At 42.2% G+C, this 16,625-nt stretch overlaps 1 protein-coding gene across 1 annotated transcript in view; it reads left to right on the forward strand.

Moving 5' to 3' along the window:
* The first annotated feature begins 15,736 nt into the window (after positions 1 to 15,736).
* LOC311134381 (FYVE, RhoGEF and PH domain-containing protein 5-like) overlaps positions 15,737 to 16,625 on the forward strand; it is a 44,135-nt gene continuing 43,246 nt past the window's right edge. Inside the window, exon 1 of the mRNA XM_084168037.1 lies at positions 15,737 to 15,876. Coding sequence (XP_084024163.1) covers positions 15,867 to 15,876 — 10 coding nt within the window. The 5' untranslated portion in view covers positions 15,737 to 15,866. The remainder of the gene's footprint in view (positions 15,877 to 16,625) is intronic.

Raw genomic sequence — 16,625 nt, forward strand, 5'->3', positions numbered from 1 at the left:
TGATTATGGCAGGTATTATGTCTTTCCTGAATGAGTATCTCCAAAGCTCTTAAGAATGGGGGAAGAGGCCAAACTACAGGTCATCTGTAATGTAAAACAATAAATAGACCAAAAGATTATACATGATGTCACCACTGCATACAACCCCCTATTATTGTTATTGAGATAATGTGCTAAGTTTGAAGTTATTACATTTTACATAGATTTACTGCTTTGTAAAGAATTGAAAGATATCCCTCTGTAAATGAAATGAATGCGTGATGTCATATACATTTAAAAGTACTTGATCATTCTCAACTTGTTTCAAGCAACATTATTATTATTATTTCTGCCTGGTCTTACTAATAAATGGGGCAATCCTATTGTATTAATGTGGCTGGTATGGAGCAGTATTGTGGCACATCTCAGGTACTATCAATCCTACAGATTCATAAGAACATTTGACAGGTTATGTCATAACACTACACAGGGCTATGACCAGAGGGATCCTGATGCACTGAGCGACCACTGGGGAGGTAGAGAGAGATAGAGGGATGACTCTACTGCAGTGCAGGTTCTATTGAACAGCCTGGAGCCGTGTCTGATGGTTTATGTCAGCATTGATCCACCAGACGTTTCCTTGTTTTGCCAATGGCTTTTCCAACACCATTTACAAGTCCCCAACCAGGAGCCATGTTAGCATTGATGAGGTGAGTGGAGCAAGAGCACCCAGGGTTAGTGGTGATGTGTGTCCTCAGTGTGACCTTGTCTGGCTCATCACAGGTCACCGTAAACCATGTTATCAGAACAGGGATCACTTCCTGGGTTGACTTAATTGATCTCCCAGATGGAATCCCCACATCCAATCACTATAATGCTAATCACACTGCAGGTTGATGTGGCAATGTTTTGATACAGAGGCATGAGTGGGTCAGAGGGCATGGGTCATAAAGGGAGACCCCTGTGTGTAACCAACGATGAGTCAATTTGAGGTTTCTAGGGATGGAATGATATCCTGTCAAAGTCTCAGTGACATAACACTGGTGTTAGTGAGGTTTCCCATTATATGCATTCCTTTGAAAGTTGACTGGTTGGTTTGTTGAACCACAATGAAATACTCCTGTATAGTAACTCTTCAGTCATTATCTCCACGCCAGAGACAGAGGTCTACCTCTAATTAAATCCCCTATGGGAACTGTAAGCTAAGTGCTACAACAGTGGGAGCTAACCTATCTCCCTGTCTCATATACGCCTATCTCGTGAGGAGGGCTACCCAGAAACACTTGGAGGAAAGACGTAAAGGCAGCAATGACTGAGAGAGGCCTCAACTTGTGTGACCTGGAAAAACTTGTCCCAAACCGAGTGAGATGGATGACATTCGTTAACGGCCTGTGCTCCACAGGAGCCAAGGGCTTAAGTCAAGTAAGTCATGAGGTGGACAGGCATGGTTTCCTTTTGCAATGCCAACATCCATACATCTGGTTGTGGTCATTTGTATGCTATGTACCATACCTTAGAGAAGACCATCAGAATTATGGGAGGATGTCAGTGTTTCATCTAGTGCTACATTTTCAGATAAGCTGAAGGGTATCCTTGCTGACTTTGGACATGCCCCACATCATGACTGATGTCTCACTGAAAAAGGGAGATCGATAAAGGGGGAGAGAAAGAGTGAATGAAAATGTATGCCGGATATAAACCAGACCTTTTCAGAGCGTGCCCCATGGGAGCAGTCAGGCAGGCAGGAGAGCAGTGAGTCGACACAGCACAGCACGTTCACATGCCTACACATGCCCTGCCAATCACAAACATCGATTTGTCACATGCTTATTTAAACAGTCATGGCACAATAAAACACGAACACAGCCTTCGACAGAGGAGAAGAATAAAAAAACATTTCATCACCACACCACAGGAGGTTGGTGGCACCTTAATTGGAGGACGGGCTCCTGGTAATGGCTGGAGCAGAATGAGTGGAATGGTATCAAATACATTAAACACATGGTTTCCATGTGTTTGGTGCCATTCCATTTGCTCCGTTCCAGCCATTATTATGAGCCGTCCTCCCCTCAGCAGCCTCCACTGCACCACACGTAAGAGTTGCTTTACTATAATAGTCACAGCAGTTTCTGTAATGTTCATTCCAGTCGTGTGTAGTACAGCCTGCAGGTCCTCTAATGACTGGTTCAGCAGGCAGTCCAGACCTTAAGGTTCTCTACCTCCATCACCACACAGAGAGACATAAATGAGTTAGCATGTGCAACACAGGCTAATTCTGCCACTACCAGACAGTATGGAGGCTCACAGTAATGACACTCCTGCTGCGTTAGTGTAAAGCAGCCTAAAAGCAGCATATGTAAGACAGGCTGGCTGACACCAATGGGGCTAATGGCAGACTTGCAGCTTTGACTCCCCAGTACACCTCAGTAGCAGATGGATCAGAGAGAGAAGAGAAAATAGGCCCTGTGGATAATGTGATGACTCCATTTGGCCATGATACAACTCAGTGTGGGGCTGCTGGATTCATGTAGTAAATAACGCCTTCACAGTTTGATAAACATCCTATTAGTGTTGTATTTCTCCTCACTGGTTCTGTTGTTCACTCCATGTGGTGAGGAGGACCAGTATTCCCCAGCCAAGGGAGTAGGGCCTTCAGTTCCTATACTGTGGCGTTGTATGTCATTTAACACTTATAACCCTTTGTTGCCCACAAATGAGATCCTGCCCTCGCGGCTGATACAATAAGGACAATTACAAGAGTAACAAATGGATTTAATTGATCCCATAAGTAGCTGGAAATCTATTGAAAAGAGAGCAGTTAAGGTGTTTAAACTGCTGAGATGTATCAAATTGCAGAAAGAGTGTTTGTATACTTGTGTGTTCAGCTGAAATGGGAATTCGATAGGCCGTTTGTCTCCCGGCGGTGTATCTGTCGTCCTCCGCGGCCCATTCCTCGCGGTGGCGGATAACGAGATTAGCAGAGTGCTGATCGCTGTAGGCACTGCACGCAGGCTCGTAATGGACTCGTAAATTCTGCCGACGTGAAAGAAAAAAAGAAAAAAAAGAGAAGGAAAGGAGGGCTGAAGGGAGGAGGAAGAAAAGGAGAGTCACTGGCGGTGCTCTCTCTCTTTCTCTGTCTGTTCGTGTTTCTGGGGAGGCTTAGACCTTGGCTGTATCTTCTCCTATTAGCTCATGATGTGTCCAAACACAGAGTCCATGACAAGGAGACATGAGCTGTGTTGAGATGATGAGGGATTAGACCTTGCAACAACGACTTTAAAGGGTGATTAAATAAAGTTATAGCTACATATAAGGTTTTGGGCTCTTTCATGTTATAGAATGTTTATGGAACCCTGAACACAGCACCAAAACTGCTAGGCTACTATGGAAGGTCTATTATTCTTTTTACACTATAGGGCCGACCCAAACCAAACCTTGCTGGCTTGGATATTTTCTTTTCACACGATTGTCCTTTTCAGCATGGTTCCAGTAAATATGGTAGATGCGTAACCAGGCCAGCTAAGTACAACTTGGTTTGGCTTGGCTCGGTTCAGTAGTGTGAAAAGCCCTTAGGAGGAATAGATGAAGATTAATTTGCACCAATGACATGAATCAAATGACTCTGAGTTTGCGTTTAATGTAGGTTTAGTGCTACTGAAGATAAAAGATGAATTTAGTCTAATGGAGAAATTGTGATGGTGATATAGATGCCAGACAGTGGCACTCTCTCCTGTTGATCCCTCAGGCAGATGGATGGGAGCCCAGGTATCGATCTGCTCTTTATTCCCAACCTGCATGGCTTTATTAAGGCATTCTGACACTGTTTTCCCAGGTAGAATCTCAAATGAGGTGCAGATAAGGAGGATCCAGGGAAAATCAGCAGTGGGGGACTGGGACAAGAATTCGGTCCTGGCATTTTATCCACACCAGCCCACATCCCTGCGTGTGCCGCCAACTTTTGGGTTGAATTTTGGGTTGACAATTAGACTATAGTTGCTATATTTTACTGTCAAAATAGGACTCCAGAATTTCCAGATTTTTTGATTGTTCAATAATTACATACAAATGTATGTGCTTTACCTAATATCATAGACTCATTAATTTGGGGTTCAACACCTGAGGAAGTGGAAACTTAAAACACATTAACTAGATCGCTAACACTAAATATAATAACCACTGCTAGTCAGTAGCTGTACATGGGTAAAATCACTGGGGAAGCCAAGCCAGTAAAAAAGCCATATTTCAACCTATGTTGTAATAAGTTAATTGTTTGCTCTATAACCTGTTAGTTCATACGCCACCATGATATAGAATAAGGCCAAGACAACAAAAAGACAACAGTCACACAGTGGTGCAGTAAATTCAACTACACACGTTTGTTTCATCACAAAACCAGAGAGCAACAACTGTCCGGTGAAGTCCACAAAGCAAGTATTGCATGAAACAAACAGTTACATGACCTACAGCATGGTCAAGCAAGTTAAGGTTTTAGACAGTTTACTAAACAACTACTGATTTAGAACCACAGAGTTACCGCAAGTCAGCACAAAGACAACAGGAGCACTGCCTCCGCTATTCCAGCACCATTTCAACATAAACATTTAAACTTCATCAAATCAACTAGGCTATATATGCTTAGTTTAATACAGTGAAAACAAACTTAAAGATACCAAAAACTATTTATTCCAAGCAATGTTCCAAAATATCATGTGGCTGTCCATGGTGTTGATTTCTGTCTGTGCATGTGTGTATGTGCCTGCTCGCACAAGTAAAAATAAAATGTTGACTCACCCTAGTTGTAGACTAGTTGAACGCCAATGCCATCCTCCTCTCTTTCATGTTGGCTAAACTATCTATGGCTCTGTCATACAGTACGCTTTTAGTTTTTGTTGTCATAGGCTACCTAGCGAAAATGCTTGCTAGCCTAACTTCCTCGCATGGGCAACAATGACCCAGCAAAGTTAGCTGGCTAGTTAACGTGAGCCTACTAGGCTACATATTGAACTTAAATTGTCTCAGGCCAGTGGCACAATATATGCATTAATGGTTAGATCAGAATCGCCATCATAATCATTGGCCTGTTGCAAGAATTAATTAATTAATTAATTCAAGTCCAAATCCCCATCTCCATCCATGGCTTAGGAGAGGGCCGATTGAGCAAGCTAGCTACTGCAGGACAACAACACAAGCAGACCAGAAACAGACACAGTTTTCTGACAATGTGATTTGATTGGTGTGAAGCCAAATCCAAGGGGCGAGGGGGGGTTTGCTGCACCAGGACAACCCACAGTTGATTGGATTATATATACAGTACCAATCAAAAGTTATTTTGACTATTTTCTACATTGTAGAATATTAGTGACATCAAAACTATGAAATAACACATATGGAATCATGTAGTAACCAAAAAAGTGTTAAACAAATCAAAATATATTTTATATTTGAGATTCTTCAAAGTAGCCACCCTTTGCCTTGATGACAGCTTTGCACACTCTTGGCATTCTCTCAACCAGCTTCATGAGGAAGTCACCTGGAATGCATTTCAATTAACAGGTGTGCCTTTTTAAAAGTGTGGAATTTCTTTCCTTCTTAATGCGTTTAAGCCAATCAGTTGTGTTGTGACAAGGTAGGGGTGGTATACAGAAGATAGCCCTATTTGGTAAAATAACAAGTCCATCTTATGGCAAGAATAGCTCAAATAAGCAAAGAGAAATGACAGTCCATCATTACTTTAAGAGATGAAGGTCAGTGAATACGGAAATTTTTCTTAAAGTGCAGTCGCAAAAACCATCAAGCGCTATGATGAAACTGGCTCTCTTGAGGACCGCCACAGAAAGGAAGACCCAGAGTTACCTCTGCTGCAGAGGATAAGTTCATTAGAGTTAACTGCACCTCAGATTGCAGCCCAAATAAATGCTTCACATAGTTAAAGTAACAGACACATCTCAACATCAACTGTTCAGAGGAGACTAAGTGAATCAGGCCTTCATGGTTGAATTTCTGCAAAGAAACCACAACTAAAGGACACCAATAATAAGAAGAGACTTGCTTGGGCCAAGAAACATGAGCAATGGACATTAGACTGGTGGAAATCTGTCCTTTGGTCTGATGAGTCCAAATGTGAGATTTTTGGTTCCAACCGGCGTGTCTTTGTGAGACGCAGAGTAGATGAACGGATGATCTTCGCATGTGTGGTTCCCACCGTGAAGCATGGAGGAGGAGGTGTGATGGTGTGGGGGTGCTTTGCTGGTGACACTGTCAGTGATTTATTTAGAATTCAAGGCACACTTAACCAGCATGGCTACCACAGCATTCTGCAGCGATACGCCATCCTATCTGGTTTGCGCTTAGTGGGACTCTCATTTGTTTTTCAACAGTACAATGACCCAAAATACACCTCCAGTCTGTGTAAGGGCTATTTGACCAAGAAGGAGAGTGATGGAGTGCTGCATCAGATGACCTGGCATCCACAATCACCTGACCTCAACCCAATTGAGATGGTTTGGGATGAGTTGGACCGCAGAGTGAAGGAAAAGCAGCCATATGTGGGAACTCCTTCAAGACTGTTGGAAAATAATTCCTCATGAAGCAAGTTGAGAGAATGCCGAGAGTGTGCAAAGCTGTCATCAAGGCAAAGGTAGAATCGAAAATATAAAATATATTTTGATTTGTTTAACACTTTTTTGGTTACTACATGATTCCATATGTGTTTTTTCATAGTTTTGATGTCTTCACTATTATTCTACAATGTAGAAAATAGTAAAAATAAAGAAAAACCCTTGAATGAGTAGGTGTGTCCAAACTTTTGACTGGTACTGTATATATATTGTTTTTATCAAGGGAGGCAAAACGCTTGCTGGCGTCAATCAATCAAATGCTACTGCGGCAACATGTCATACTCTTTTGGTCCAGACAGCATCTGATACATGGGCAACACATACTGAGACAGAGGGGCGCTGTCTCCCTCGCTTGGATGATTTCTCCGGTGAGATTTAGCCACTTGCGAATTGAACGAAAATTATGAAAACACAGAGAGATGAAAGATACATTATTTCATAATATACATTTTTTTATTGGTTAAATATTTGGGGAAGCCTGGCTTCCCTTGGCATCCATGAATACACGCCACTGCTGCTAGTTGCCATGTATTCATCCAACAGTAAATGTAATATCCCCAAAAACTTTGCAGTTGTAGGCTACTACCCAGAGACCTATAGGCAGGAGTTAGAGCAAATCATGGTTTAAGACGCAAAAAATGTTTTGAGTGAGGTGACAATGTAGAATGTGCTCTTTCTACGTTTATAGTCACCATTTCCGTTTTTTACGATCCATGATCTTGGCTGTCTAACTGATGACAGAGTTGGAGCAGGTCTCTTTGCTGATACCGAGTTTGACTTTGAATGTGTTTGTGTGACCTCTGCTCAGCCTATAAGAAAACCGGGCACATCGATCAGCCAAAGGCTCGTTACAGATTAGTATAAGAAAGAAATTGCGCAAAAAAAGTATTTAAAAAATAATAATCTTAACAGGCCAATGGGCAGCCGGCCATGTCACCTTTTTCATTGTTATTTGCGTGTCTGTCAATTTCGACCAGCCCACCCAACCTAAAAAGTGGTCCGGCCCATCTGGCATTTGCCACTTCATGGCAGTGATGATATGCCTCCTGCAGGCCCCAATACAGTATTGACTGTGAACAAATTTCAGTTTTACTGCAGCTTGCATCTCAATGTGTCTATCAGGAGGAGGTGTTGCCTCCTAGAAACAAACAACCCAATATAGTATGATAATGAACACTTGAACTAAAATCATCTCTCTCTCTCCCCCTTTCATTGCCAATCCTATGTGAATGTCACTGACAGAACCAACCCAAAACAGTTTAAACACATTTAATGGCAGGCAGTTGAAATGGAAACAGTATTTTCCTTATACGAGGTTAGGTGCCATCCATGGTCAAGTAATGTAGATAATGACTGAGTATAGGGGTCAGAAAACGTGTACTGAATTCTGCTCCGCTTGGTACATAGGACATGTCTGATTCAATTAACCCAGGAAGCACACCAGCTGACCCGTAACACAATAATCTCAATTTCTCCAGGCTCACCAACATAGCCCACTGTCCTGCCATTCTACCACTCTGGCGAACAAGGCATCCAGCGATAAAGCCAGTGATGGAAGCCTATGAATGCATTTAAAAGTTGTTTCTATGATCTCTATGGGAAAACAAGTAGGCCTATAGGCTACTGGTGGACCTAACCACATGGTGGCCTCTGATGGAGATAAATAATTTGTATTAATTACGCTTTCAGGGGTGGAGAACTCACTACATGACTATGCCAGGATCAATCCCACCTGTCCACTGCGTTTGGCCGCTCTGCTGTACTTAATGGCTGGCCTCTATATCCCTTATTGAGCTGCTGGGATTCTGCTTATCGCCTGGATTGGACATCCATCACTTCAGCGTGATAACTGTCTACCGCACTTCTCTGCATCCCACACACACACACAACACAAACACACAAATGCGTGTGCAGGCACGCACACATGTACACACGCACGTACACGCCCACAAACACATATGATGAACGGTTAGCTCTGGTTAATCCACTGCAGTTTTATGGAGATAGATGGCCGCTGCTCACAACAACATTATGCTTATTGCCTCACACCAAAATCATGCTCAAGTCAGAGGCCATATTGTGTAAATGAAGAGTTGTTACTTAAATCAATGGTGATTCATTAGTTAAGTGATGTCCCTTGTGAAGATCATACGCAAGGCCAGGTTATGACCCTAGTCACAAGATCCAGGGCCTTCTATTCGAATGCAGGACCTGCACCATAGTTTATCCTGCAAAGTGTATTAGTTTTTTAACCAGAGATATTTGTTGTGTGTGGATAGTTGATTGTGCCTGTGAAGGCTCATCTTTCCCTTAGTGACACCAGGCCATGGAGAGAGGCAGGAAAGTGGAGATGTTGGACTGTAACCCGGCAGAGCACCATTTTTTACATTTTAGTCATTTAGTAGACGCTCTTATCCAGAGCGACTTACAGGAGCAATTAGGGTTAAGTGCCTTGCTCAAGGGCACATCGGCAGATTTTTCACCTAGTCGGCTCGGGGATTAGAACCAGCGACCTTTCGGTTACTGGCACAACGCTCTTAACCACTAAGCTACCTGCCGCCCCATTTGGGGGTAAAGAAGATAAAACAGAAAAAGAACAATAGCAGTAAATGTGTTTAAACTGCATGTCCTACTAGTGTGTAACCTACATCCAGAGGTTATGAAAATGATGAATCTGTTATTAATACATGTTCACCACATGCCAACGTGACTGTAGTCTTAATGTGATGTCAGAAGTATGAGAGTGGATCTCCATGTATTATTACACCATCCACCAAGGTCTGAGGTGGTGGGTTCATTCACCCCCTCCCATTAGACCTAATATGTGCTGTCATGTTCACAGTACAATACAGCCTTTCTAAACCAATATGACGGTACTTTAAAAGATCTCCCTATATTTACTGAATGAACTCTCTATTTCTTTCGTTTTATCAGAACTCGTTCCTGCACTGGACTTAGCCAGCTTCAGGCCCAGTCACTCACTCAATCACTAACACACACCCAACACAAACACACACACACACACACACACACACACTTTGACCTTTCTTAGGTCTAGGCTCTTTCTTTTTCTTTCCACATACGCACACACACACATGCACACACACACATACACACACACGCACAAACACACACACTTTGACCTTTCTTTGTCCATTGTTTATTGTTCAGGGGTTGAAATTGCATGCATACCATGCTGTTTTTTGGTTGCTATTTTAGTGCATAATTTTCCCTGATGCTATTTAGTTTGCTTTCCATGATTTAGTGCAGGAATGTTTCAAATCAGGTTTTCAAATAACATTTATTAGCAATTCAAAGAATGCGCCTGACAGATATAGGTGTATGTTTTCACCATAACCGTAATCTATGAGGACAAGCATTGTTAATAGGTCAGTAAATAATTGCCTCTCTATGGTTTCTTGTTTCTTTAACAAAGCTCCTTCAAATCAAGTGTCATTCTTATCTGTGACAGATTATTTCACCCTAATACCATGTTTCCTGTCTGTTTGATTTATCAAAAACTATTCAGACCTGAGGGAGTAGCTCTTTTTTCTCACCAGGAATCAGAACATTCTTTGAAAAACGTATTTGCTGAGAAATCCAGAGGGAAAGAGAGCGAGGGAATGTCCCGTGATCATCGTACAAAGGTCAGGAAGGTCTTACAGAAAAATAAAATAAAAAAACAGTTGTGTTTTCATCCTTAGCCATGATGTGAAATTATATTTAGCCCACCATGACACAACAAGAGGTTGTCAGCACCCCATTGCTCTCCCCACTGTAGACCTGACAGGACACAAAGCCATGCTACACTCAGCATAGCTGCGCCAGCCAAGAGCACAGTCCAAGTAGAACAAACATGTTTCCATTCAGTTTGTGTGTACGTGTGAGCATGAGTGTTTGCTTACATTGTTACATAAATATTTTCTGTTATTTTCAATACTGCGAAAGTGTGACTGTATTTTATGATTAGCGTGGCCCGGTGGGAAAATATTTGAATAGACTCCAAGGCTCACACAATAGATATGAAGACAGATAAAAGCGATTTACAGGAACTTGCTTCAACCCCTTGACACAATTTAGTCCCCTCCTGCAAAACAGTTACTGTTGAACCACAGCGGATGTAATCCACTACTTGTCAGAGGGGTTTTAACAGAAGTAGTGATTGTGTTAACACTGTAAATGATGAGTTGTTATTGTCTTACCTTTATAACCAGCTGTTTTTTGTGACATTTCACATAACATACAAATTAAACTGTATATATCATAGACTGACGGACCCAATACTTAACTGCTCTGGCCATAACTATCACTCGTACAAAGCTATTGGTTCCCTGCCCCCTTTTGCTGAAAGACCTGAAAACAGTGACAGGAAAGAGTAAATCAAGAGGGAACTATTTTTTTCAAGCCACATTCTTATTGTAAAAATAAAATAAAACATGTGAAACTGCGCTATGCCACAGCACACACAGAAAAACACACACACACACACATACACACACACATACACATACACAGCACAGGGATTCTCCCACTTGATCATATACAGTGCCCTCCGTTATTATTGCGACGGTGATGCATGTTTTTCTGCTTTTGGCTCTATACTCAAAAGTGTGGATCTTAAATCAAACAATGACTATGAAGTTAAAGTGCAGACTGCCAGCTTTAATTTGAGGGTATTTTCATCCATATCAGGTGAACCATTTAGCACTTGTTGTACATAGTCCCCCCATTTTAGGGGATCAAAAGTATTCAGACAAATTCACTTATGTGTATTAAATTAGTAAAAAGTTAAGCATTTGGTCCCATATACATAGCACGCAATGACTACATCAAGCTTGTAACTCTACACATTTGTTGGATGCATTTGCTGTTTGTTTTGGTTGTGTTTCAGATTTTGTGCCCAATAGAACATAATGTATTGTGCCATTTTTTAAATTTATTTTTATTTATTTAACCAGGCAAGTGAGTTAAGAACAAATTCTTATTTACAATGACGGCCTACACCGGCCAAACCCAGGCGACGCTGGGCCAATTGTGCACCGCCCTACGGGACTCCCAATCATGGCCGGTTGTGATACAGCCTGGAATCGAACCAGGGGGTCTGTAGTGATGCCTCAAGCACTGAGATGCAGTGCCTTAGACCACTGCGCCACTCAGGGATTTTGGAGTCACTTGTATTGTAAATAAGAATAGAAAAAGTTTCTAAACACTTCTACATTAATGTGGATGCTACCATGATTACGGATAATCCTGAATGAATCGTGAATAATGATGAGTGAGAAAGTTACAGACGCACAGATATCATACCCCCAAGACATGCTAACCTCTCACCATTAAAATAACAGGGGAAGTAAGCATTTCTTTGGGTGTATGATATTTGTTTGCCTATAACTTTCTCACTCATCATTATTCACGATTCATTCAGGATTATCCGTAATCATGGTAGCATCCACATTAATGTAGAAGTGTTTAGAAACATATTCTATAATTATTTACAATAAAAGTGACTCCAAAATGACACAATACATTACTTTATTATTTTATTATTTGAATCAGCTGTGTAGTGCTATTGCAAAAACCATTTACATAAGTATTCAGACCCTTTACTCAGTACTTTGTTGAAGCACCTTTGGCAGCGATTACAGCCTCGAGTCTTCTTGGATATGACGCTACAAGCTTGGCACACCTGTATTTTGGGAGTTTCTCTCATTCTTCTCTGCAGATCCTCTCAAGCGCTGTCAGGTTCAATGGGGAGCGTCGCTGCACAGCTACTTTCAGGTCTCTCCAGAGATCGGGTTCAAGTCCGGGTTCTGGCTGGGCCACTCAAGGACATTGAGACTTGTGCCGAAGCCACTCCTGCGTTGTCTTTGCTGTGTGCTTAGGGTCGTTGTCCTGTTGGAAGGTGAACCTTCGCCCCAGTCTGAGGTCCTGAGCTCTCTGGAGCAGGTTTTCATTAAGGCTCTCTCTGTACTTTGCTCCGTTCATCTTTCCCTTGATCCTGACTAGTCTCACAGTCCCTGCCGCTGAAAAACATCCCCACAGCATGATGCTGCCACCACCACGCTTCACAGATTTCTCATTTTGGCCGGGCGGCCAGCTCTAGGAAGAGTCTTGGTGGTTCCAAACGTCTTCCATTTAAGAATGATGGAGGCCACTGCGTTCTTGGGGGTCAGGAATTCCCTTTCATGAATGTTACAATCAGGAGAACAAAGCATTGTATTAAAGGGAAGTTATTGATTGGGTTCATGAGCCGTCCTCCCCTCTTTTCTTTCTTTCTTTCTTTCTTTCTTTCTTTCTTTCTTTCTTTCTTTCTTTCTTTCTTTCTTTCTTTCTTTCTTTCTTTCTTTCTTTCTTTCTTTCTTTCTTTCTTTCTTTCTTTCTTTCTTTCTTTCTTTCTTTTCTTCTTTCTTTTGTTTGTTAGTTCTTTTGTTCTTTCTTTCTCTTAGACACACACTTTCCCTCATTCTCTGGTTCTAAATGCTGATTTGCAGGTGGACCTAATTACTGCATGTGGTGTAGAAGCCAGAGTGAATGGGTCCGTCCATTAATCATCCTCCTCCTCCCACAACAACCTGCTCTGTAACACCACAGCTGGCTGCACACAGCACAGGTGTTAGACAACACTGGCCTCAGATCAGTTTGTGGAGCTGGCACGTTGACAAGAACACCTCACATTCCAGCCCTGAGATCATCACTGGCCTATTAACCCTATTTTACCTCCATTCCCCTTCAGGAGGGGGCAAGGATTGCTGTGTGTGTGTGTCCGCGTGTGTGTGTGTTAGAGAGTGTGTGTGTGGAGGAAACCCCCCATCTCAGAGCCCAAACCATGTTTTCATGTGTCCACATCTGCAGTCCCTTGTTTATCAGGAGATACGTTATTCTCTCATGCCACAGAGCAGGGCTGCTCTCTGAGCCCACCTCCCTGCCCTTTATTGACTCAATATGAAAACACACTTATTGGACAAACAAAAGGGGTCAGAGGTAATGGCACTTAATGTTTTCAATCATCAGAAAACAATCTGTGCTGCTAGTACGCTATACTTAGCCTGAGTTGGGGGACTGTTGAAAACAGAGTTGTCATGCCAATTGAAGTTAAGGGATTAGCTTTAAAATATATGGACTGGTCATAATGCATGCATGATGCCCCTGATTGAAAAGTACAAATAGGATCGTTCTGCAGAGACCCCTGATTTAAAAATACAAATAGGATAATTCTGCAGAGATACAGTTGTGGTGGAATTCAAGTATGTTTAATCAATGTGTAATAGGATCAGAGTGGTTGACCTATTTTAGGCAGGTCTAACTTAGTGGAACCCAGTGTGGTGCCTCCCGTTGTTTGAACCTGGGAGCACTAGACTGGACTGTAGATCGTTTTTTCTTTACCAGTCAGGTCTACAGTTGCAGGTTTTCCTGCAGTGTCTCTTCTTGTAATGCTGCCAGTGCCAGCAATGGGACTTATTTATGTATGTTGCATGTTGAATTATATCTGCAGTAATCCCCAGGCCGGCTGTGATGTGGCCAGATTTTTTGACCTTTCAATGTTTTGAGAGAGAGCAAGAGGAAAATGGCACCCCATGGTCCTTTCCCAGGTAGAGGCAGTTTATCCAATATCCTCCCATGTGCACTGTCACAGCAAGGGGGGATGCCCTGGGTGTTCGGAACGCTGTAATCCTGGAGTTCTGAGTGTTCTCTTTAGTGGACCTGGGCAGAAATCTGCATGCCTTCTGTGCGGGTTTAGCCTCTCTCTGAACTGCATGTGACAGTGAGATTGCTGGGATTACCTCTGCAGCTGAACATGACTGAGTATTTGTCTGTGTGTGAGTGTGAGTGTGAGTGTGTCTGTGAGTGTGTGTGTATGTGTGTGTGCGTGTGTGTGCGTGTCCATGTGTCACACCCTGAGAGATGCAGAGTGAGGCAAAGTCAGTTCATGGATCATAATAGCTGCTGTGGTGTTACAGTATAACCTGACATAGCAGGCGTAAAAGAAACGCCTGAGCGGGGACCCCACGTCCGGTTTTTAGGGGAAAAGGAAGCTTGGTTAAAGATGCTGTATCCCTGAAAAACTGATGTTTCCGGTTTCTACCGATGCTGCTGAGGGTGCATTAGGACAAGAAAGTCGAAAGATGGTACATTCATAAATATGTTAAATGTGGTTTATAGATAGGCCTACTGTATAGAAATGTGTACCACAATAGGAAATAGGCAGTTCTCCTAAACACAATACTTCATTGTTGTAATGGAAAATAAATTATTTTTGGTGTATCCTATCCTGTGACTACTTTAAGAGACAAAATACGTTACATCGTCATCGTTTGAGTTTCAACACTCCAAAGGGTTAAATGTGCCCGTTTTGTCCATTAGTTGCTAAGGAAGTGGAGCCTCCTTGTGCAGGAAACAGGGAGAGCAATTTCCTGTTATGCAGAAATGTTTTAAGGGACTGCTGTCCTCCAATCACACTTCAGATGTATGGGCAGGAAACCATGTCCAAATGGCAGCAGTCTCTGGGATCCCACACATTCTGTTTTTAGCTGGATGTCTCAGAGCCTATGGTCACACAGCCTCATGTGGAAAAGGTCACCATCCATTTTCCACAAACAAAGCGTTCATCAGCTTGGACAACATGAAGTCCATCAGTTGTTTTTATATCATGCATGTTGTCAATTCCAGTTTGTCAATGCATTTAACATAGACTATCTGTCTGATGAGGGCCAAAAGGCAATGGGTTCTGGGTAAATGAGTCTTACAATTTCTTTGGATTATAGTAGCCTACCCCATATTGGCAATTGGAATGCACAAAGAAAAGTTACTCATTGTGTAAGCCATGTGCTTTTCTATTTAAATTACCTGCTCTCAGTAGTAGGCTACTCAATTTAAATAATAAATTCAGCTTATCTACCTCGATGTGTATTGTTTTGAGGGCAGGTCAGTCCCTGACATGGAAAAGGGCGCTTCCTCCTCAGGAAACGCCAGGGGAGCACCTCCCGCGCTCAGCTCCCAACTCCAAACCATCGTGCATCAGTTCAGTCGCGCCTCTCACCACATACAATGCGCGCTTCACCAATCGAGGACCATTACAGCTGGAAAGTAACTTGACGCAATAAACTCGACATAAGAAAACCAAAGTTATAGTTTTACCTTACTGGTCTTTGAATAGCTTGCTTTCTGTTTCTGCGAATACGTGTTGTTGTCTAGAATGTACGGGCTGTTGCTTTCTCACAAGGATTGATAAATGATAAACGGTTCGGATGTTCGCGCAGATGGTTCCCGAAAATGAACACAGGTAAGATCACCTTGATTTGGACAAATGTACAACTCATATACTGTAGGTCTTGACAACGTTTTGGTCAGTTCATAATAAAACGCCGCATTGTCTGATTTGTTTTGTTCCTATAAAAAAGAGAGTGTGTAAGAACGTGTCCTACCCATAAAAAAATTGGAAAGGGACTGTGTGTGTAGGTAGGGGGCCAGACTTCCCACTAAGCATGGACCTTACGCCAACGTCTTTTGGATGTCTTTTTTTGGTCCTGTCCAGACCGGTTGTCTTTTTTTGGTGCTGTCCAGACCAGCCTGGATTTGAAGTAGATTTTTGGTCTTGTCCCCCCAAAAAATCTGAAACAATCATAGACGTCTGGCAGAGTGGTGTATCACATTTAACAAACCAAACATTGAAATACTGTAGAAGGTGAATTAGAAACCCAAACTGGTCTGTGCATCAATACCTGTATATAAAAAAATACGGTATACCGCCCATCTCTAGTATAGTACAGTATCATGTATTGTACCCTACTTTACTCGAATGTACTCTACTAAACTGTACTGCACTCTACTCTACTGAATTAAACTCTACTGTACTCTACTATACTGAATTAAACTGTACTGTACTGTACTTTACTGTACTCTACTCTACACTACTCTACTGAATTAAACTCTACTGTCCTGTACCGTACTGTACTCTACTGTGCTCTACTGTACTGAACTGTACCGTACTGTACTGCACAAACTTGTAAAACATAGCCTAGAATTCTATGA

The sequence above is a fragment of the Coregonus lavaretus genome (genome assembly GCF_964263955.1).
Source record: "Coregonus lavaretus genome assembly, chromosome: 8".
In the NCBI taxonomy this organism is placed as follows: domain Eukaryota; kingdom Metazoa; phylum Chordata; class Actinopteri; order Salmoniformes; family Salmonidae; genus Coregonus; species Coregonus lavaretus.